This window comes from Eschrichtius robustus, chromosome 9 (assembly GCF_028021215.1).
Source record: "Eschrichtius robustus isolate mEscRob2 chromosome 9, mEscRob2.pri, whole genome shotgun sequence".
In the NCBI taxonomy this organism is placed as follows: domain Eukaryota; kingdom Metazoa; phylum Chordata; class Mammalia; order Artiodactyla; family Eschrichtiidae; genus Eschrichtius; species Eschrichtius robustus.
The window spans coordinates 117,800,681-117,824,147 of record NC_090832.1 but is presented as its reverse complement, the minus strand read 5'-3'; the positions used below and the strand labels follow the sequence as shown (position 1 = coordinate 117,824,147).

The 23,467-nt window shown below is 45.5% G+C and overlaps 1 protein-coding gene across 1 annotated transcript; it reads left to right on the top strand.

The window, feature by feature from the left end:
* The first annotated feature begins 18,845 nt into the window (after positions 1 to 18,845).
* EEF1A1 (eukaryotic translation elongation factor 1 alpha 1) lies at positions 18,846 to 22,784 on the top strand. Its single transcript, XM_068551613.1, has 8 exons — positions 18,846 to 18,964; positions 19,832 to 20,009; positions 20,297 to 20,476; positions 20,599 to 20,895; positions 20,975 to 21,125; positions 21,219 to 21,475; positions 21,562 to 21,796; positions 21,885 to 22,784. Exons 2-8 carry the CDS (start codon positions 19,866 to 19,868, stop codon positions 22,007 to 22,009), a joined length of 1,389 nt encoding a protein of 462 aa, XP_068407714.1. The 5' UTR covers positions 18,846 to 18,964; positions 19,832 to 19,865; the 3' UTR covers positions 22,010 to 22,784.
* The last annotated feature ends 683 nt before the right edge of the window (positions 22,785 to 23,467 follow it).

The following is a 23,467-nucleotide window of genomic DNA, read 5'->3' as shown; positions in this document are numbered from 1 at the left end:
CACCTCAGACCTACTGGATCAGAAACTCTAGGATAGTGTGCAGCAATTTGTATTTTAACAAGTGCCTCACTCCCAGGTGATTCTGATGCAAGTCATATCTGAGAACTCCCTCACCCTCACCCCACGGCCCATATTCCCCTCTTCTCCTTCATAGCCCTCATCTCCACCTGCCAAACTCCACTGGACTTTTCTTTGCTGTTGGTCTCCCTCCACTAGAATGTAATCTCCAGGAGGGCAGGGACTTGTTTTGGTTCCCTGCTGGGTGCCTGGCACCAGGACAACAGCACCTAGCCTGGCACATGGTAGGTGCTCAATAAATTTGTCAAATAAATGAGTGAACTAGTTAGTGGGAGAGTCTGGAATAGCTGACTCTGGGGCCCCAGCTCTTTTCATTAGATCGACATGTTTTATTTATGAAAACATGACTCCTGACCTCAACAAGAGTGAGGCTTCTGTTGTAGTCCTAATGAAGGCTTTGGACCTTGTTGAGGAGGAATGTAGGGCTGGGAGAGAGATGATGTAAGGACGTGTGCAAACTGGGATGTACACAGACTGGCAGGAATGTGTGGGAAGCACTTTATCATTCCAGACTTGTTTTTCCTAATTAATCAGTATCAGTCCTTCTTTCAGGGAACAAAGACCTGCTGGAAAAGAACAGAAAATTAAAAATCAATCTAGTGTAGCGTTTGTTTTTGCCGTGTATTGCCCTGTACTTGTGGATCTTACTCCCTGACCTGCATATAACAAATGACCCAAACATATTTTCTTCTCCTGATCAAGACTGAGTTATCAGCGCTGACTCTGAGAAGAGCCTGTTTTCTTTGAAAGCTCTTATTCTTCAGCCCCCCAAAGTGTGAGGGCTCCTAGGAGAGATCCTTCCCTTCCCACCTTCCAAAGTCCTACTGCGCTGCCCGCGTGCCTGACTTGCTCAGTCCAGGCTTCCACTCAGATTCCGTATTTGTACGTTGTTTTTCCCAGATTAATCCAGTGTCAACGCTTCCTTTCTGGGAACACACTGATAATTCAAAAGAACGTAAGACTTACCTGTCAGCATCAGGCTAATAATCCTTCCAGCCTGGTGTTTATTTAGGACAGTACCACTTGAACAATTTTGTCAGAAACCATGGTAACCATCTCAGAAAGACTGAGAAAAACACTGGGTGACCGCCTTATTTTTGCGATGAAAGGAAGGGGGTGCAGGAAAAGTCAGCGGACCCTAGAACCTAAGTCCTCAGCTGATGTTCTGTCCCCTGATGCTCTCTATCTGCAGTGCTCCTGACAGCCTGTGTGTCTATCATCCAGAAATTTATCTAGACTCTTCTCAAATCCATTCATAGCTTTACGCCTTGGCCACGCTGCATTTATCAGGATGTATATTTACAACCACCGCAAAAAACTATCGTTAACCAAATTGGCGCCAATACAAACTCTGTTCACTGCTTTGGTCTACAGCCAGCATGAATTTTTTCAAAGAATTGCAAAGTGGAAATAGCTTTATAGTCCTTTAGTTATATGACGAAAAATGGATTATTATATGCTTATATTAAAGAAATCTTATTCCTACCACCTAGACATAACCACTGTTAAAATATTAGAGTATATTCTTCCAGACCTTTTGTATTACAAAAAGTGATACAGTCTTTCCAAAACATTTCAAACATTACAGATATGTATAAAGCACAAAATGAAAATACCCCTCCTTTACCTCCGTCCCTGCGGGGGTCAGAATTCTTAGATGGCCCCCGAGGTTTCCCTTCCCCTTGGTGTACATGTCTACATACTCCCTGGGGCTGTGAATGTGGTGAATGTTACTGTCATGAATGGGTTACATTACATGGCGTTGTCAACCCTAACATGGACCATCGGGATGGGCTCGACCTAATCACGAGTCCTTTAAAATTAGAGAGTTTTCTCTGGTTGGCGGCAGAAGAGGAAGTGAGAGGTCTGAAGTATGAGAAGGATTAGAAACACTTGAAGACAGAAGGGGCCATGTAACAAAGGAAGCAGACAGCCTCTGGGAGCTAAGAGCAAGCAGCCCCTGACTGACCAGCAGCAGCAAGGAAATGAGACCTCAGGTGTTGTTTTTTTTTTTGGCTGCGTTGGGTCTTCGTTGCTGCATGCGGACTTTCTCTAGCTGTGGCGAGCGGGGGCTACTCTTCATCGTGGTGCCCGGACTTCTCATCACGGTGGCTTCTCTTGTTGCAGAGCACGGCTCTAGGCTCGTGGGCTTCAGTAGTTGCGGCACATGGGCTCAGTAGTTGCAGCTCGCGGGCTCTAGAGCGCAGGCTCAATAGTTGTGGCTCGCGGGCATAGCTGCTCCGCGGCATGTGGGATCTTCCCAAACCAGTCCTTGAACCTGTGTCCCCTGCATTGCCAGGAGGATTCTTTTTTTTTTTTTTTGGCTATGTTGGGTCTTCGTTGCTGCGCGCGGGCTTTCTCTAGTTGCGGCGAGCGGGGGCTACTCTTCATTGCGGTGCGTGGGCTTCTCATTGTGGTGGCTTCTTTTGTTGTGGAGCACGGGCTCTAGGCTCGTGGGCTTCAGTAGTTGTGGCTCGCGGGCTCTAGAGTGCAGGCTCAGTAGTTGTGGCGCACGGGCTTAGTTGCTCCGCGGCATGTGGGATCTTCTCAGACCAGGGCTCGAATCTGTGTCCACTGCATTGGCAGGCAGATTCTTAACCACTGCACCACCAGGGAAGTCGGGAACCTCAGTTTTATAACTACAAAGAATGAGATTCTGCAAGTAGCCATTCTGGCTGTCAATTCCAGTGTGTGCGTGTGTGTGTGTGTGTGTGTGTGTGTGTGTGTGTGTGTGTGTGTGTGTGTGTGGTGGGAGCATTGGGAGCATGTCCCCACACCACCAAGCAATTCTGCAACACCAGCTGGGTGTCCGTCCGACAACTGAACTCAATTCTGACACTGTCTACCCTGAGGTAGCATCAGATCCCTCAGGTTAAGGGCCGTCCTACAAGACTAGCCCTCAGCCCCCAACTTGATCTGCGAGTTCAAGCATCTGCTTCCAACCAACTGGCTATAGGTTAGAGGTTCCGACAACTTTCCCTCCTGGGCTTGGGTTGGATTAATTTGCTAGAGCGGCTCATGGAACTCAGAGAAAATTTTGTTTAACTGATTACCAGTTTATTATAAAAGATTATAACTCAGGAAATGCCGGATGGAAGAGACGGACAGTGCAAGGTATGAGGGAAAGGGTCCTCAGCTCCCGCGCCCTCTCCAGGCCCACCACTCTCCCGGAATTTCCACATGTTCACCAACCCAGAAGCTCTCCAAAACTGGTCCTTTTGGGTTTTAATGAGGCTTCATTATGTAGGCATAACTGATTAACTCATCATCTGTTGGCAACTGATTCAACCTCCAGCCCCTCTCCCCTCCATAGGTCAGGTGAGTTGGGCTGAGCGTTCCAACCCTCTAGTCACAGGGTCGGTTCTCCTGGCAACAACACCACCCTTAGGTGGAGTTCAGAAGTCACTTCATTAACATAACAAAAGACACCTTGATCACTCTCATCACTTAGCACATTCCAAGAGTTTAGGAATTCTGGGTCACAAATAGACGGAGACCAAATACCTATTTCTTATAAATCATAATGTCACAGTCAGCAACATGAATGAGCTTAGGAGTAGACTATTCCCCACAGCCCTCCAGGTGAGAACTCAGCCTGGCTGACAACTTGATTTCAGCCTTGTGCTCAGAGAACCCAGATACGCTGTGCCTGACCTCTAACCTACAGATACTGTGAGAAAATACATAGCGGTTAGTTAAGTTGCTTAGTTTGATAATCTGTTACACAGCAACAGAAAATTAATAAAACCCCAAATCCCACTTCTCAGGAGGTAATCACTTAACACAATTTGGGGAGTCCTCTTCCAGATATTTTATTCATATACAACACACACATATATACTTATAATACATATATATATATTTAAACAGGATCATTGGTATTATTTGCATCTATTGGCATCTTTCCATGTAGCAATTGTCTACTTTTTATTTTTTCCATGGGTATTTTCTATATGAATTTGTAGAAGCTTTGTCAAAGGCTACGTACGCTACTTAAAATTTTGGAAGAGCCTGTCAAATTGCCTTCAAAAAGACACTGCACTGGGAATTCCCTGGCGGTCCAGTGGATAGGACTTGGTGCTTTCACTGCCAGGGGCCGGGGCTCCATCCCTGGTCGGGGAACTAAGATCCCGCAAGCCGAGGCTCGGCCTAGCTTACATTAGGGTTCACTCAGGGTGTTATACATTCTAGGTTTTACAAGATTATTGTTTCTTGTATTACCAAATGTGTGACTGAACCTCCAACAAAAATAATGATGTCTAGGCGACTTGAAGCAGTTGACCAAATATTTAGTTCTGTATGAGCTCAATGATTGTAATAGTGTAACTCTAGATATGGGAAGATGCAACAAGAGGGAATTTTTTCCTGGACCATAACAGACTAGTAAGACAGGTGGTCCAGAGAGTTTTGGTTACTGTTAATAAGTCCTAGTCCAGTAATAGCACATTGAGTGGCCTATCAGTGATATCTTCACTGGACCTGGAAATGAGCCTTCCTAGCACCGTGGGACAGAAATGGTCATGAAACGCCTCCCAAAGCATGGTTGAACTTATGACCACGAGGGGGCCCTGTCAACTACAAATTGGCACTTGCCACTGGCACTTGCCATCTACCTCTATAAGGATTAAACCATCAGCTGCTGCAGCTGCTTTTTTTCTTTTTTTTTTAAGTGTGAAGGGATATCTCACTGTGGTTTTTTGTTTTTTTGTTTTTAATTTTATTTATTTATTTATTTATGGCTGTGTTGGGTCTTCGTTTCTGTGCGAGGGCTTTCTCTAGTTGTGGCAAGCGGGGGCCACTCTTCATCACGGTGCGCAGGCCTCTCAACAGCTGCTGACTTTTAAAACCCCTAAAAAAGGAATTCAGGGTGGAGATCAGAAATGAGGCACTCTGTGCTCTGGGAAAAACTGGCAGAACAGATCTTCAGAGAGTTAGATATTTTCAGGAGAAGATTTTATGAGTCCAATTCTTATATCTCCTCGTATCTAGAATGGCGTTAAAATCCTTCATAGTGACGTCTGCTCCTCGTGACTAGTAGTAACCTTCTGCAAAAAATATGTGCTTGGGCTTCCCTGGTGGCGCAGTGGTTAAGAATCCGCCTGGCAATGCAGGGGACACGGGTTCGAGCCCTGGTCTGGGAAGATCCCACATGCCGCGGAGCAACTAAGCCCGTGCGCCGTAACTACTGAGCCCGCGAGCCACAACTACTGAAGCCCACGCGCCTAGAGGCCCTGCTCCGCAACAAGAGAAGCCACCGCAACGAGAAGCCCGCTCACCACAACAAAGAGTAGCCCCTGCTCTCTGCAACTAGAGAAAGCCCATGTGCAGCAACAAAGACCCAATGCAGCCAAAAATAAATTAATTAAATAAATAAATTTTAAAAATATGTGCTTCATTGCATGTACTCCCCCTTCACCGAAATCACATATATACTGACCTTCCCCCCCTACTTCTTTGGAGCATTTTCTCAACTCTATCTGAGCTGCCGTCTCCCGGGCTACAGTCCTCATTTTGCCCCAAATAAAACTTAACTCACAGCTCTCAAGTTGTGCATTTTTATTTTAAGTCAGCAGTATAATGACACGTATCCATCACTATGGTATCATACAGAGTAGTTTCTCTGCCTTAAAAATCCTCTGTGCTCTGCCTATTCATTTCCTCCCTCACCCCAGCCCATGACAACCACTGGTATTTTTACTGTCTTCATAATTTTGCCTTTTCCAGAATGTCATATAGTTGGAATCATACAGTATGTAGCCTTTTCAGATTGCCTTCTTTCACTTAGTAATATGCATTTAAGATTCCCCCTTGTCTTTTTCAGGACTTGATAGCTCCTTTCTTTTTAGCACTGAATAACATTCCATCGTCTGGATGTACCACAGTTTATTTACCCATGGGCAGGTTTTTGTGTGGACACCAGTTTCCAACTTTCCAAGGACTTTTTTGTTTCTATTATCCATTTCTGAAATTTAACTAGATTGCACTCAGTTATCACAAAGGATTAAACTGCCAATAAAATGTAACTAAAAGAATTAAGTGTAATTTAAACTGCTGAATTAAGTTTCAAACATGTCCATTCCTCTGTGGAAATAGAAAGTGGTTCTTTTTAGAGGAAAGTCCTTTTAAAGATGGCAAATATCTAGAGAGAACTGAACTTATGTCTGCCTGCCTGAAGAGGAAAGGTATTTCCTCTTTCATTCTGTACGTGGTAAACTGTCTCCTCAAACATTTGCCCCAAGTTTAACATTTAACTGGTTTTTCAAGTCTCAAATCCATTCCACAAGTATTTATTAGCACAAGTGTGTCCTAATCAGTGTCGGAGGTTGTAAAGATGGACTCGGGGCCTTCCACGATAAAGCCTCAAACTGTGTATCCAGCTTTGTTTATTTCATTTTTATTTTTATTTTTTGGCCATGCCACTCGGCTTGCGGGAATCTTAGTTCCCCTACCAGGGATTGAACCCCGGGCCACCACAGTGAAAGCTCCAAGTCCTAACCACTGGACCACCAGGGAATTCCCAGCTTTGTTGATTTGAAAACAGCATTTCTCCACCTCAGCACTACTGACATGTTGGGCTGGATAATCCTTTGTTCTGGGAGCTGTCCTGAGCAAGCACTGCAAGATGGGAACAGCACCCTCAGCCTCTCCCCTACCCACTCCATTCCAGTAACATCCCCAGGTCATGACAATAAAAAATGTCTCCAGACATTGCTACCCAGCCCCTGGTTGCGAACCACTGTTCCAGAACCACTCAATTCTAGGACTACTCAGCTTTCCTTAAACAAATAAACCATGGACTTACATGCCTTGAATTATTGTTTTCTCAGCCTTGAATGACAGTAGAAATCCTCTACATCTTTCAAGACCTATATTCTCTGTGAGGACTCCTCAGGCACAGAGAATCCAAAGGTGAACCATATATGCCTGGTCCCTCCTTGCTTTCTCGAGGCCTGTGGGTCTATGGGGCCTATTATAGGGCTTGGAGGGGGTGGGCTCAGTTTGCCTTACAAACTAAGACAAGTGCCCCCAAAGGAAGACAATACAGAAAGTTTTGTATAGAAAATTTTATGTAAAGGAAACTGTCCTAGATTTGGGGGAAGAGGGAGCAATTGAATGGGTGGGGAGGGAGTCAGGGCAGGCTTCCCTGAGGAGGTGACTGAGCTGAGCTCTAAGGCAGTCAGATTTAACTAGAAATGAGGGGTTCACCCAGGCCCTGACGGGGGCTGGGAACATCTCCAGACATTGTTGCTCGAAAGGAATTTGCAATCTAGGAGCAGGAGGGCCATATCGAGTGTACTTTGAGTGTGGCAAATGATATGCAAAACATTGCTGAAGGGGATGGTGAGGCCCAGAGGCGGACACTCAGTCCAGCCTGGGCATTCAGGAAGGGCCTCTAGAGGCTTTGTCACTCTCACCTCACACAAGTACAAACTGACGCTTATGCCCCTCACTCAAGATCACAGAGCTCATGAGGAGAAGGGACCTGATCAGCCCCAAGTCTCTCCAGTCCAAGGCCACGATCTTTCCTCTCCCCAGTCTCCTCCCTGCAGCCCCAGCATATTGCTCGTTTCTCCTGTTTAGCACTGACTCCATCCTAACAGGGATTACATGGCAACACTTCCACTAATTCGGGGACACTGTATGTAACTTTGCTTAAATACGGGTCCATCAGTATTATTGATATATGTGTCAAAGTCAATTTGGAAAATTATCATCATTTTTTTTTTTTAAACAACATTATCTATTTGACTCTATAAAAGGTTGTCGGTCAGCTCCTTCCCAAAGACCACTGAGCAGAAATGCTTAAAAAGTGGTTTTTTATCTGTTTGCTCACTTGTAAATTGAGGATAATCACGGTACCAACCCTTAGGGTAAGTGTAAGGGTTAAATTAATTAATGTGCATAAAACACTTAGAACAGTTCCAGTATGGGTGTGAGCTCAGTACACGCTATAGTTACTGAATGAGGGTAGGATTCATGGGTGGGTAGAAGAAACAGGGGTGGGTCTTCGTTCTCAACAAGCCCCCTCAGCCCTCACCAGTCCCTATTCATACCTAGGCCAGTCCCAGTTATGGGTATGATCAAAGCCTCTTTTTAGGCCACGTGAAAATGTCATTCTTTACTTGTTAAGCAGACATCAGGCAAATATGTCCAGGGATGTCCCCTGTCCCCACCAGGGCCTGGGTGAACTCTTTACTCCTAGGCAAACCTAAAAAAAATCAAACAAGAAAACAGCGCAGGTCCAAACTCAAAAAAGGAAAAGACCAGGGCACATTAGGAGGGCTACTGGAAAACACATGAATTTTGGAATGATTTTTAATGCCAAAGGAAGGTTTTTATGATTGATTCTCAAACTGAAGATAGTTAGTGTACATGTGTCAGTAGAAGAAATCCATTTGAGGAAAAGCAGATTGCAGTGCCAGATTCCTTCTCTATCACATTAATTCACTCATTCATTCAACAAATGTTTATTGACCATCTCCTATGTGCCAGGCACCAAGATACCCTACTAAGAAAAAGAAAGTCAGATAAGGTCTCTGCTCTCATGGATCATACATTCCAGTAGAGGAGACAATGCTGACATAGTAGCCAAATGAATAAGATAATTACATGTTGTGATAAGCGTTAAGAAGGAAAGAAAGAAGGAGCTATAACGGAAAAGCACGGTGAGAGAGAGGATTCCTCTGAGAACACAGCATATGAAATGAGACTAGAGGGATGAGGTGGAGCCAGCCACATTCCAGTCCTGTGCTTTGCTCATCTTACCAACTCCTATGGCCATTTGTGCCACAGAAAGGTTATGTGAGCAAAACGTTCCTGCACTGATTATTTCATTTTACGACAGTTAATCAAAACAAAATGCATTTTTTCCCTAGTTTTCATAGAATCCTGTCTTCTAATTCTAATTGAGCATTCTGACAGTGAAGGGTCCCAGTTTCCATTCTTTTTTTTTTTAATTTTATTTATTTATTTTTGGTTGTGTTGGGTCTCTGTTGCTGCGCGTGGGCTTTCTCTAGTTGTGGCGAGCGGGGGCTACTCTTCGTTACAGTGCATGGGCTTCTCATTGCGGTGGCTTCTCTTGTTGCAGAGCATAGGCTCTAGGTGCACGGGTTTCAGTAGTTGTGGCGCGCGGGCTCAGTAGTTGTGGCACACGGGCTTAGTTGCTCCGCGGCATGTGGGATCTTCCTGGAACAGGGCTCGAACCCGTGACCCCTGCATTAGCAGGCGGATTCTTAACCACTGTGCCACCAGGGAAGCCCCCCAGTTTCCATTCTTATAGCGGCAATTTTTTATGTTCTCCCACCTTCCTGTCACATAACGGATGTGCCCACATCTGAAGAGGGTTTCTCTAGGCAAATTTTGCTTCAGGTTAAGAATCTAATAATAGGTTCCTTCTGCCATCTGGCTCTCATTTGCTTCGTTTATTGTTAAAGTTTAGTATCAGAGTAAATGTTTTCGAACATAGGAAGACTTTACTAGAGACCAACTTAATTTTGTAGAAGATGCTACTTTTTTGCCTTTGTTGTTTATTTAGAGACTTATTTAGGGGAGCATTTTTTGCTTCCTTTGGGTTGTTGCAGATTTTTTTTTCCCCATTTATTTCCTTAAAATATAATGATAATTATGAATTTGTGGTTAGTACCAACAGAAATGTAAAACTTTAAAAAGTCTTTTCTCATCAGTTAGTCGTTATATGATATTTTTAAGAAGACATAGGAATTAACCTTTGTCATCGTTAATGATGATGATGATGGTGGTGATGACTACCACCTACTGGACTTTCACTGCGTGCCAGGCTCTGTGCTACGCATTTCACGTTACGTTATTTTATTTAATCCATTAAGTATTATACTCCTGTTGCAGGTGAAGGAACTGAAGCTCAATAAATAAAGCTAAGAAACTTGCCTAAGGACACACAGTAAATGTCAGAGGCAAGAATAATTCACCGGGGGCTTCCCTGGTGGCGCAGTGGTTGAGAATCCGCCTGCCAATGCAGGGGACACGGGTTCGAGCCCTGGTCTGGGAAGATCCCACATGCCGCGGAGCAACTGGGCCCGTGAGCCACAACTACTGAGCCTGCGCGTCTGGAGTCTGTGCTCGGCAACAAAGAGAGGCCGCGATAGTGAGAGGCCCACGCACCGCGATGAAGAGTGGCCCCCGCTTGCCACAACTAGAGGAAGCCCTAGCACAGAAACGAAGACCCAACACAGCCATACATACATACATACATAAAAAGAATGTAAGCAGACAAGAATAGCATTAAAAAAATAAAAAATAAAAAAATTTAAAAATTAAAACACAGACGAAATGATAATAGTTAACACTTAGAGAATGTAAGGAACATTAAACATATACATTAACTGAGAATTCCCTGGTGGTCCAGTGGTTAGGACTCTATGCTTTCACTGCTGAGGGCCTGGGTTCAATCCCTGGTTGATCCGACAAGCCGTGCGGCGTGGCAAGCAAGCAAACAAACAAACAAAACAAACGAACAAAAAACATTAGCTTATTTAATTCTCATAACAACTCTATAAGTAACATTATTATCCCCATTTTACAGATGAAGAAACAAACTTAAAGAGGTTGAGTAATATGTCAAAGGTCACATAGCTAAATAAATATCAGAGCTGGACTTTGAACCTAACTAGTCTGGCTCTAGGATGTGCACTTTAAATCCCTGCCACTTTGCCACTGAAGGCAAAAAATGGAGGCCATAAAGATGGGCAGCCGTTATCTTTAGCCTCATGAGCACAAGGCAAATGAGGAGTAGCCTCTTGGGACTTCCCTGGTGGTCCAGTGGGTGGTTAGAACTCTGCACTCTCACCGCTGAGGAGCCCAGGTTCAACCCCTGGTCAGGGCACTAAAATCCCACAGGCTGTGCAGTGTGGCCAAAAAAAAAAAAAAGATAAACTCTCTTCCAGCTTGGAGAGTTTATTATTGTAGACCTTGATAGCAAAGGCCAGTACAGCTTAGCTGGAATTCATGACATCAAGTGAGGAAACAACACAGTACTATACAAAAAAGGACAGTAGTAGTCACGCTGCTGTGGATCCACAGGTGGCAGATACACAAATTCATGGAGAGGGACTCCCCTGGTGGCGCAGTGGTTAGGAATCCGCCTGCCAATGCAGGGGACACGGGTTTGATCCCTGGTCCGGGAAGATCCCACGTGCCGCGGAGCAACTAAGCCCTCGCGCCACAACTACTGAAGCCCACAAGCCTAGAGCCCGTGCTCCGACACAAGAGAAGCCACCGCAGTGAGAAGCACGCGCACCGCAACTAGAGAAAGCCCACGCGCAGCCACGAAGATCCAACGCAGCCAAAAATTAATTAATTAATTAAAACAAATTCACGGAGAGATTGTTCACAGCTCTATTCACACGATGGCTTTCAGATTCTTTTTCATTTTGAGTGAGTGTGTTCCAAAAAAACGATGATCTAATAGCTTACCATAGTGGTTCCCCAGTTATGGAGACCTGGTTTTCCCTTTTCAGCAATGACTGTGTGACATGCTGTTTCCCAAACAATCATTACATGTAAGATTGTTGGGTGTTTTTAAAAAATAAGTCTCTAAGGTTCTTTTTGCAGCCAAGAACAGCTTGCCAGTAGATATATGGAAAGCAGATAGTACTGGAAAAACAGAGGAGATGACATAGCAGCAATTCAAAAGATACTTTTTAAAAAAGATACAGGGCATTTAATCTTAGAAAGTACAAGGATGTGACAGGACTTTAGAATTAGGGGTGACTGCTTAAGCTGCCTTTGATTTTTAAAAATCCTAGTTTAAAAAAAAACTGTTTTCTTTGACATTTCTAACTTTACAATATTTAAAACACAGCATCTTCAAGATTCTGAAAATGGATCTGATAGGGAAATTAATAACCAAATCTAAAATGCAGGGATGTTAAACACAGAGCTCAAAGCAAGGTCACTGTGGCATCTTCTTAGTAAAGAAACTTCATTCTGTGACAAGATTCCAGCTAACTCTCAAATAACAAAAAACAGAGTAACAAACAACAATTTAGATTGGTTGATGCTTGCCAGGTGCCAGGCCTTGGGTTAAGTACTTTACATTGACTGTCTTTAATCTTCACCACAATCCTCCAGGGTAGGGATTATTTATTATCTGCACTTTATAGATGTGAAAACTGAGGCTTAGAAAGGTTAAATCACTTGCCTAACATCCCATCGCTAGCTGTGGTGGAGCCAACAGGGATTTGAGTGAAGGCTTTCTGACAGCAGAGCTGCCTCACTTTAAAAGCACCATACAATACACACACCAGCTAAAAACAAAAAGGAAAAAAAATAAATTCCCTGCCAATTATTGTTCTAACTTGGTGCAAAAAACCACACTCAGCACTTGAGAGATTCTTATCTAATTCTTATAGCAACCTCATGCGGTAGGTACCAGCACCCTCTTTTTATAGAGGGGGGAGCTGAAGCTTAAAGAGGCCAAAAAACTCGCCCCGAGCCACACGTTCAGTAAGTGATAGATGCGAGACTTGGACCGAGGTCCGTTTGTATCTGAAGCCCCGGTGTTCTTCACAGTTTCTTTGGGGGGCTCAGTGAATACCCCAGATAGATCTTGCCCTCTGTTCCTATCTGTGGAGGAGCAAACTCTCCTTCTCACCTTCTTTTCTAGGGCAATCATCGAAAACACCCACCCTCCATGGCCTCCTTCCACTGGCCGACTCCCACAGTTCCTACCCAACCGGGTGAGACCCTCTCTACTCTGAACAGCTTTCTTGTCTGCTGTCCTTATCCACTCCCCCAGTCTGGGTCCCTCCTGACTGCTCAAAAGCACCCTAGGCTTACCTGATTCCAGCACTCATGCCCCCCTGGAGTCATCTGCTTACTGTTTGCGTTCCTTCTCCCTACCTCTCCAGGGTTCTGCCACATACACCATGCAACAGTGATGGTTTTTTGTCTCCTCAGTGTCTAGCTAAGCATCTGGCGCACAGTAGATGCTCAATGAATGTTTTTTGTTTGTTTGTTTGTGGCTGTGCAGAGCTTGTGGGATTTAGTTCCCCGATGAGGGATCGAACGTGGGCCACAGCCGTGAACGCGCCGAGTGCTAAGTACTGGACTGCCAGAGAATTCCCTCAATTAATGTCTGATGGATGGATGAATAAATACTGACCTCTGAGGTCCTATCCAATTAGCATATCATACTGAACGCCATAATTTGAAAGCCCCTGCCATTTATGGAACACACACACACACACACACACACACACACACAAACACAGTCACACAGTCACATGTATTGGTGAATCTGTAGTTCTAATACTTACAAGAAATGGATTAAAGTACTCATTTTTAGGATGAATAATGACAATTGGTAGAGAAAATTTCTCTATGTTTTGAACAGATTTTTCTTGCTTTTTGGAAGAGCTAACAATTATTTTCTAAGTATAAAGAGCACTAACATTTGTAAAAATGGTCTGCGTCTTCAGGTACATTATCTCATTTAATCCTATGATCAGTTCTGTAAAATAGGTGTTATTAGATATTTTACAGTAGGATAATGAGCTCAAGGTTTTTCAAGATTTTTTCCAAGATTACGCAGCTAATAAATAAAATTGCTGGGAACAGGCTCCAGCTCTTCTCTTAATCCAGTGTTCTTTCCATGTTATCTATGAAGACATAGAAATACTAAAAACGAATATTGCCTATAAAACGTGGATTCACAAAAAGTAGTGAGGGAAGATTATTTATCCTTTCTTTCATACCAAATGAGAGAGCATATATCCTGGTAGGCATTGGATTTGGAATCATGAGAGCAGTAGCAGAAGTATCTTTAGTTTCCTTAATTTTCCTGGCATATTTTTTATACTTTCTCTAAACCGCTAAAAAGAGAGTGAAACATTTCACTCTATAACTTCTGTGCAATTTTTTACTATGTACCTATTTCAAAATTTTTTCAAATAAAAAGATACCAATGAGTTTTTCTCTACTGAATCAAGTTAGCCTCACAAGGCATACCAACTGAGGGAAGGTGGTCTCCAAAAAGCCTGTAGAAATGCGATCATTGAATGCCCGTGGCGATACCTTTTCACGTCATTGCATATTAGGCGAACAGAGTTGTGAGGTAGGTACTAAGTAAGAGTAATGAGCAGACCCCTTGAGAAGCCAAGAATGCTGCCTATCACAGATCTGTAAGCAGCAGATCGAGGGCTGAGTCCCTCGATCTAATTACCACTGCTATTTTCATTAGACCGGGCTGCCTAGACCTGCCGGTAAAAGTTTGGACTAGCTCCCCCGTCGGATTATGTGGGTTTCAACGCTGCTCTGCCGGGCCCCAATGTTCTCACAGAAATGATCTCCAATATGTATCCAGTGAAAAAAAGCAAGGTGTATTTCACCACTTTTGTGGGAAAAAGAGTGAAACTTTAAAAAAGAATTTATGTCGGCATTTGCTTATTACACATAAACTATCAGTTGCCTACGGGCGCTCCATCTGTAAAATGCGGGTGCCGGGATTACATTAACTATTGCAAATATTAGAACAGTGCCTGGCACACTGAAGTACCATTTTACTTGGATTCTCAATCCAAATAATTCCCTGGCATAATCATATTCTAAAATACCCTTTTAAAAATCATTTTCAATTGGCAGAGGCAAGATGAAAATGTGGCAAGCCACAGCAAAATGTTAATTACTTAAAGCAGCGCTAAATTAGGCCCAAAACAGAGTCATCAGCCAATGCTGAAAGATGCTTGGTGAATCACAATTACTGCAGAGACACCAAAGAACTGTTCACCCTTTTACTCAGTAAATTTTTCACCCTTTTACTGAGTAAATTTATTCGGTTATTACCAAGATCTTTTTTTTTTTTCTTCCCCTAAAAGGGGTCGCGAAGATGTTTACTACAATGTACTTTAACAGTTTGCTACTCTAGACGGTACAAGCAACTTTAAGGAAAATCTTAAACAAAATACGACCTTAGATTACGATCCCAAAACACATTTACAAGTCTCAACAATGTTACTGTTACCGGTTTAACGTCTAAGTTAGTAAAAAGCACACTGTAACTGCTGTAACGTCATGGGAAAAAAATGCTCTAGGATTAAGTTCCAAACATAGGGTCTGGGGAACCTTTTAGAGGCCACGCCACGGTGACGAAAACCATCCCCCACCCCAAGCCACGTGGGGTTGTCGGCCTCCTCTCGGGCGCTTCCTTCCGCAGTCGGAGGACCAAAGCGAGTGACCTCAAGGAGGGGGCGTGGCCGGGGGCGGGGCGACTTCGGTCCCCAGTGAGCTGAGCCCGCCCGCCCGCCCGCCGCCGCCGCCGCCGCCGCCGCCGCCAGCCCGGCAGCCCCACAGGTGTCCGAGCGCGCGCGGAGGAAGGACGGCGCGGGCGCGGGGGAAGGACGGCGCGGGCTCGGCCCGCAGTGCCGGCGCCGCCGCTGCCGTCCTTCCTCGCCACGCGGGTGCGCCCCGAGCCGCGCCGGGCTTCCCTGCGACGCGCGTTCCCGCCGCGCTCCCGTCCCACCGAGAGCACAAATGTGAACGCTGCCCGGGGAAACGGCGTGTGGCCACCGGCTGACCCTAACGCACTGTATGGCCCGAGATCCCGCCACTCCCCAAGAGTCTCGGCCGTTATCGCAACATGAGTAAGAGCACCCCGTCAGTGGCGCTCAGGAGGTTACTTACGTACGAATCAAGGAGTGATGTAGAATTTTGCTGTTCCGTAGGTGCTGTTTGGAAAAAGGATTCTCTATAAGGTATTTTAAGTGTATACGCTTATCTGCAGGCAGAGGGCCTTGGGGACAACTTTCAATGAATTGTGTGTATTTTACAGAGATCACTTCTCTCACCTTTTTCTAAACATGGGATGCTTTCCTCTTACCAACATCCGTTTTCATTTTGACTTTTTCTTTCTTAGGTTAGATGTTAACTACAATTCTGGATTTCATGTCGAACTTTGAAATATTCAACTCTTGGTTTCTTTGGGTTTTGCTTCTTTCCCTCCTGTCACTAAATAACTGGTTAAGTTTTCAAAACGTTGCCAGTCCTGTTAGTATTATCTCCAATAATGTACAAACCTAAACCGTTTGAGGTGTATGGAAAGAAAGCATGGTAAAGAAGCATGGAAAATAATAAAACTAGCATGGCACCCTAATCTTAATTTGAAATAACACTGTGCAGTTAATATTACTGTGATATACAGATTTGGCTGATTGTGGGAATCTAGTTCCAAGAGATTAGCCACTAATTAATATTTCCAAGTTAATAAATGAGAGATGAGGTAATTTGCATTGTTCTATTGCTAGTGATTGATTTTCACTGGTACTTCTTACATCTTTATCGTATTACAAACATGGACTAGCATATCAAGATAATCTCATTCCACGTGCGTATGACTGGGTAAGGGCACTAGGAAAATGCATTGTGAAAAAAGAATCTGTGAAAGGAGAAAAGCTAGAAATATAGACCTTATAGAAAAGGCTTGGACTTACCTGGTGGCGCAGTGGTTGAGAATCTGCCTGCCAATGCGGGAGACACGGGTTCGAGCCCCGGTCCGGGAAGATCCTACATGCCGTGAAGCAACTAAGCCCATGCACCACAACTACTGAGCCTGCGCTCTAGAGCCGTGAGCCACAACTACTGAGCCCACGTGCCACAACTACTGAAGCCCGTGCTCTGCAACAAGAGAAGCCACCACAAGGAGAAGCCTGCGCACCGCAACGAAGAGTAGCCCCCGCTCGCCGCAACTAGAGAAAGCCGCGTGCAGCAACGAAGACCCAACACAGCCGAAAATAAATAAATTTAAAAAGAAAAGAAAAGGCTTTTGTTGCTAGAAAAAGATTAGTTATATTTATTTCTAGGGAAACTTTATATGGCCTAGTTTCTTTCATGAAAACTATCTCAAAGTTAAAACAAGGCTACAAACTCCTAATGAAGAAAGAAAAACCTTAATTTTAGACGTTTGTATCTACAAAGGATGGTAAAAGAAGATATAGGAAGGCTATAACAAAAGACTTTTTTTTAGGGCTTCCCTGGTGGTGCAGTGGTTGAGAATCTGCCTGCCAATACAGGGGACACGGGTTCGAGCCCTGGACTGGGAAGATCCCACATGTTGCGGAGCAGCTAGGCCCGTGAGCCACAACTACTGAGCCTGCGCGTCTGGAGCCTGTGCTCCGCAACGTCAGGCCGCGATACTGAGAGGCCCGCGCACCGCGATGAAGAGTGGCCCCCGCTTGCCGCAACTAGTGAAAGCCTTCTCACAGAAACGAAGGCCCAACACAGCCAAAAATAAATAAATAAATTTAAAAAAAAAGAAGTTTAAAAAAAAAAAAAGACTTTCTTTTAAAAAGAAAAAAGGGCATTTGGGCTGTGAGAAGTGACTGAAAGCTAGGACTGGAAGAGCTATATTCTACAATAAAATAGAAAGTAAGTAACACCATACAAATTTGCCTTTAACTGCTTCCCACTGTTTTATATATTAGTTTTCCTCTTTCAGTTTGATTGTGGGTTCCTGTCCAAAAGGCGGTATTTCTTTTGCACAAGCCACAGTTCTTCACTTAGCCCTGGACACATAGTATTCTCAAATATTTGTTAACAGATTGGCTCAAAAAGTTGCCGTGATGTTCTACACGTGGAAGAAGAGACATAATTATCTAGTAATTAAGCTCATTAAAAATAAAGGTTCTTCTTCCTTCAGGAGCATTTCTGAGTCTGTCTGCCCTGATTGCCAAAGCGAAAAGGCCTTATCCAGTCTCACCCTAGATTTATGCCTAAAATGCAGTTATAATCAACAGGATGACGGAAAATGAGGCTATTTATTTGAATGGGGTAGGCCATTTTTGAGAAGCAGTGATTTCACAGCAAGTGTTGGGGATAGTAAACTGGCTGGATAAGCTTGCTGATGCTTGTGGATCTTTGTCTCTACATGAGATCACGTGGAAAGACTGAATTTGAGAAATTCTTTTTAGGTTTTTCATGCTTGCAATCACATGAGTGTACACTGGAAAAAATGTACCAGGAGAGTAGACACACACTCAGGGTCTCGTTAATGTAATAACACTAGAGTTAGAAGTAAAGCAAACTGTAGCACTGAAGTCTATTCTAAACTGAAAAACTGGACGTCTGGAGTACCACATGGTGTGAATGCGTGATAACGAACTTCGAATAAAAGCTTTGGACGGAGAAAGCCAAGAGGCCAGCCCAGGAGCGTATTCGGCGGGCTCTTGGCCTCGGAACTGAACCACTCGCGCGGTTCCCGGGCCAAAGACGGGCCTTGTACTCCTCTCCAGCCGAAAGGGGCGCGGAGGGCGGGGGCGGGGGAGAAGACAGCCCCGGCAGAGGAAGCGGCTCGAGGGGCTGGCCCCGGGCCTGCGAGACGGCAAGGCTGAGGACGGGAGATGGACCGCGGGTGAAGGAATACTCCAACCTCGGTCCGCCTTTCCAGTTAAACCACGAACGGTACAGGGAAGATTCTGGACGTCCCCGCCGGGCCGCCTCCTCGCCGCTCCACCCCCACCCCAGCTGTGCTGAGAGTAATTCATACAAAAGGAGGACTCGCCTCTGCCCGGGGGAATCCCAGGGACCGTCGATAAACTCCCACGAACCTGGAGCCGAGGGAGCGCTCGTCCCCGCCCGCCCTCCCACACGCTCTCGTCATCCTCTGGGTCCAGAGGAGCATGCGCGAGACACCGTGCGCTCGTCAGTGGGCTGAGCGCACATCGCCCACGGTCCCCGAGAAATGGGGGGAGGGGACGGCGATCGAATGGGTGCCTGGTGGAGGTGGCGCGGGGTAAACTGGGAAAGTGGTGTCGTGTGCTGGCTCCGCCCTTTTCCCGAGGGTGGGGGAGGACCATATATAAGTGCCGTAGTCCCCGTGAACGTTCTTTTTCGCAACGGGTTTGTCGCCAGGACACAGGTGAGTTCCGGGCGTGGCTTCCGTGGGCCTGGCCTCGGCGGGCGGCCGCGGCCTTTGCGTGCCTTTCTGGCCCTCCGGGCCCTTGGGTCCCCTCCCCATGTTCTTGATGCCGAATTTTGGGTGCGGGTAGGGTTCGAGGCCTTGGGGGCTTCTCGAAACCCCTTGGCCTCGTGCTTCGGTGGAGGCCTGGCAGGGGCGCTGTGGCGGCTGCGTGGGGATCCCGCCGCGCCTTCTCGCCCGCCTCGCTCGTCCCCGCTATTTATCCCAAATGGCCGCGGGTTTTTTCCGTCCTGTGCGGTCCAGCCGAGGCTGGCCGGGGTCTATGACAGGACGGGCTTTTCGGCGCTCGTCGGTTTCGGGGAGGGAGGGGGCGCCGCGAGGCGCGGAGGGCGGCGGGCCCGCCTGGCCGGCGCACATGCCGGCGCAGCCTCGTTGGGGCGAGGCGGGGCCCGCGAGCCGCGGCCGAGCGGCAGGGCGAGCCGAGCGCCGCCCCGCCCGGCACCAGTTGCGTGCGCGGAAAGATGGCCGCTCCCCGGCCCCGCTGCACGGCCTCAAAATGGAGGACGCGGCGGCCCGGGAGGGGAGCGGCGGGTGAGTCACCCACACGAAGGCACCGGGCCGGTGCCTGCCCGGCGCTGCTTCCTGTGACCCCGCGCTGGACGGGCGCTGTCCTGGCACCTCGGTTCCTCGCGGCTCGAGGGGGGCCCTTCCCCGCGATGGGGGAGTGTTCCCGCCACGTTCGATGGTTGGAGACCAGAGTTGGGTCAGCTTGGCGCCGGCTGTAATGCTCTTTGCAGTGGGGATCGTGGCTTCTTCCCGAGCCTCCGGGACGGTGATCTGAAGGGGTTCCCCCCTGTCCCAATTTAGGTGTCGTGAAAACCACCGCCAAACCTAAGCAAAAATGGGAAAGGAGAAGACCCACATCAACATCGTTGTGATCGGACACGTAGATTCGGGGAAGTCCACCACTACTGGCCATCTGATCTACAAATGTGGTGGGATCGACAAGAGAACCATTGAAAAGTTCGAGAAGGAGGCTGCCGAGGTATGTGAAACAACAGGATGGTGCAAGGAGCTTGTCAGCAAGTACGTTAAGTGGTAATTTTCCAGAAGCGGGCCCCTGGTCTAGATCCGACTTGCACTAGTTAAGGTACGTTGCGGAGTTTGCGGTCAAGTCATGGAACGCGAACTTCCAAGAAAAAGGCGAATGCGCCCAAGTTTAGCGGTATTAAATGGAATGCAGCATTTCTTCCGAATAAGTGGGGGGAAGGGATTTCTTGCTGGGGTTTGGTTGTGTTTTAGTTACCAAGTAACCATTTTTAATCCTTTCAGATGGGGAAGGGCTCCTTCAAGTATGCCTGGGTCTTGGACAAACTGAAAGCTGAACGCGAGCGTGGTATCACCATTGATATCTCCCTATGGAAATTCGAGACCAGCAAGTACTATGTGACCATCATTGATGCCCCAGGACACAGAGACTTCATCAAAAACATGATTACAGGCACATCCCAGGTTTGTAGGATTAAAAACTCCTGAAAATAACTCTGGGCCTGTCTTCTGCATTGGCAAAGCCATGAGTTTCTCCTTTTGAAGAGCTTTTGTTTAACAGGATGTGGCCTTGTTTTCTTTCAAAGGCTGACTGTGCTGTCCTGATTGTTGCTGCTGGTGTTGGTGAATTTGAAGCAGGTATTTCCAAGAATGGGCAGACCCGTGAGCATGCCCTTCTGGCCTACACTCTGGGTGTGAAACAGCTAATTGTTGGAGTTAACAAAATGGATTCCACCGAGCCACCCTACAGCCAGAAGAGGTACGAGGAAATTGTAAAGGAAGTCAGCACCTACATTAAGAAGATTGGCTACAACCCCGACACAGTAGCATTTGTGCCAATTTCTGGCTGGAATGGTGACAACATGCTGGAGCCAAGTGCTAACGTAAGTGATTTTCAGGAGTTTTAGGATTGTCCCGGAAGGGGGTACGTTTGATGGTAACACTGACAGTCTTGTGTTTTAGATGCCGTGGTTCAAGGGATGGAAAGTCACCCGTAAAGATGGCAATGCCAGTGGGACCACACTGCTTGAAGCTCTGGATTGCATCCTGCCACCAACTCGCCCAACTGACAAGCCCTTGCGTTTGCCCCTCCAGGACGTCTACAAAATTGGTGGTAAGTTGAACGTTACGATCAGAACTGGTCTGGGTTGTTATGACGTCTTGTTCCTTCATACAAGGTATTTATTATGTGCTGTAAACATTTTAGGTATTGGCACTGTCCCTGTGGGTCGAGTGGAGACTGGTGTTCTCAAACCTGGCATGGTGGTCACCTTTGCTCCAGTCAACGTGACAACTGAAGTGAAGTCTGTTGAAATGCACCATGAAGCTTTGAGTGAAGCCCTTCCTGGGGACAACGTGGGTTTCAATGTCAAGAACGTGTCTGTCAAAGATGTCCGTCGTGGCAATGTGGCTGGTGACAGCAAAAATGACCCACCGATGGAAGCAGCTGGCTTCACAGCTCAGGTAACAACCGAAGTGACAGGTTTTTATTCACTGCTGTAAGTCTTTAAGTGTCTTTGAGACTCACTAAATGCAAGTCTTCTCTCCAGGTGATTATCTTGAACCATCCAGGCCAAATCAGTGCCGGCTATGCACCTGTGCTGGACTGTCACACAGCTCACATTGCCTGCAAGTTTGCTGAGCTGAAGGAGAAGATTGATCGTCGTTCTGGGAAAAAGCTGGAAGATGGCCCCAAATTCTTGAAATCTGGTGACGCTGCCATCGTTGATATGGTTCCTGGCAAACCCATGTGTGTTGAGAGCTTCTCGGACTATCCTCCTCTGGGTAAGGATGCGTTTTTGGTGTAATTAAAAACGTTACTAAAGGTTTGGGGGAAAAAAAGTGTTTCTAATGGTAATATTTGTTTTGATAGGCCGCTTTGCTGTTCGTGACATGAGACAGACGGTTGCTGTGGGTGTCATCAAAGCAGTGGACAAGAAGGCAGCTGGAGCTGGCAAGGTCACCAAGTCCGCCCAGAAAGCTCAGAGGGCTAAATGAATATTATCCCCAGTACCTGCCACCCCAGTCTTAATCAGTGGTGGAAGAACGGTCTCAGAACTGTTTGTCTCAATTGGCCATTTAAGTTTAATAGCAAAAGACTGGTTAATGATAACAATGCATCGTAAAACCTTCAGAAGGAAAGGAGAACGTGTTGTGGACCATTTGTTTTGTGTGTGGCAGTTTTAAGTTATTAGTTTTTAAAATCAGTACTTTTTAATGGAAACAACTTGACCAAAAATCTGTCACAGAATTTGAGACCCATTAAAAAAGTTTAATGAGAAGCCTGTGTTTTCTTTTGGTCAACACTGTAACTTCCTGTAGTACCAACTACTTAGGTAAGAGTTGCCCATAATCTATTTCTGGTATTAAGTCTGCTGAGACAAAAGAATTTCATATTTCTGGGTTGGAGCTTCAGGTTTCTTACCCTTGTGTAAGGAGAATTCACCTGTTTAAGTACATCATAGAAAGGCATTGGTACAACACTTCACAGGTTAGGACAGATAAGCAAAGTAACTTATGTAAGCTGGTTTGTAAGAAGGTCAAATTCTATAATATGAAAGCTCATGTTGCATATAAAATGTTGTATGGTTACATAAGTATTGAGTAAATGAGTTAACATCAAACTTTAGTTTCCCAGTTATGGGAAAGTGCATTCACATTTACAATATTCAAGTAATTAACCTAAAATGTGAAGCCTAAATAGTACTGAGCATTGCCCTGCTAGAGTTATTGTATCCAGATTGTAGGAAAAATAAAAGATGCTGGAAGCTAAGTGTGTTTCCTGTCACTTAAATAGAAATTCACTTTCTATAGGAATTTTAATCTAATGAGCAAGGTTGGGTGAAGAGAAGAACATTGCCACACTGGAGATTAAAACAGTTTAAAGAGGTATGGTGGTAAATACTAAGGTCCATTTGGGACTGAGTGTAGGAGAAGCTTAAATTCTAGTTTGAAAATGTTTAATAAAGTTAAGTGCCATTTTAATAAATACCTACTGGAAAGGAACACTGGAAGATTTTAATTTGAAAGTTGTTGAAATTTGACATTTGGGCAGGGTAAAAATAGCTCTTAACTATAATAATGGATAATTTGGTAACCTGTAAATTGCAAGGGACTGGTCACAAAGGGGAAAAACTAGGTGGTCGCAGTTAATAGTAATTGATCTAGGGTATAACTGACATCCGTCTAAATACCTGGTTTTGATATTTGGTGAATCTAAACACTTGTGCATTTGAGGAAGCAGTCTAATTCTGTATTTGATACCTTGGATTTTAGGATATGAAGGGGAAATTAAGGTAGCTGGAACTGGTGAAATCACCAGATACATATCCTATAGGCTTTTTTTGCTAATAGAAAGCATCCTGTAAGGTGTACACAGGTGAATTAACTGCAATTGGAGCTTTTTTTTTTCCTCCTTTTTGAATTTTCTTGGGTAAAATGCCTTCTCACTTACAC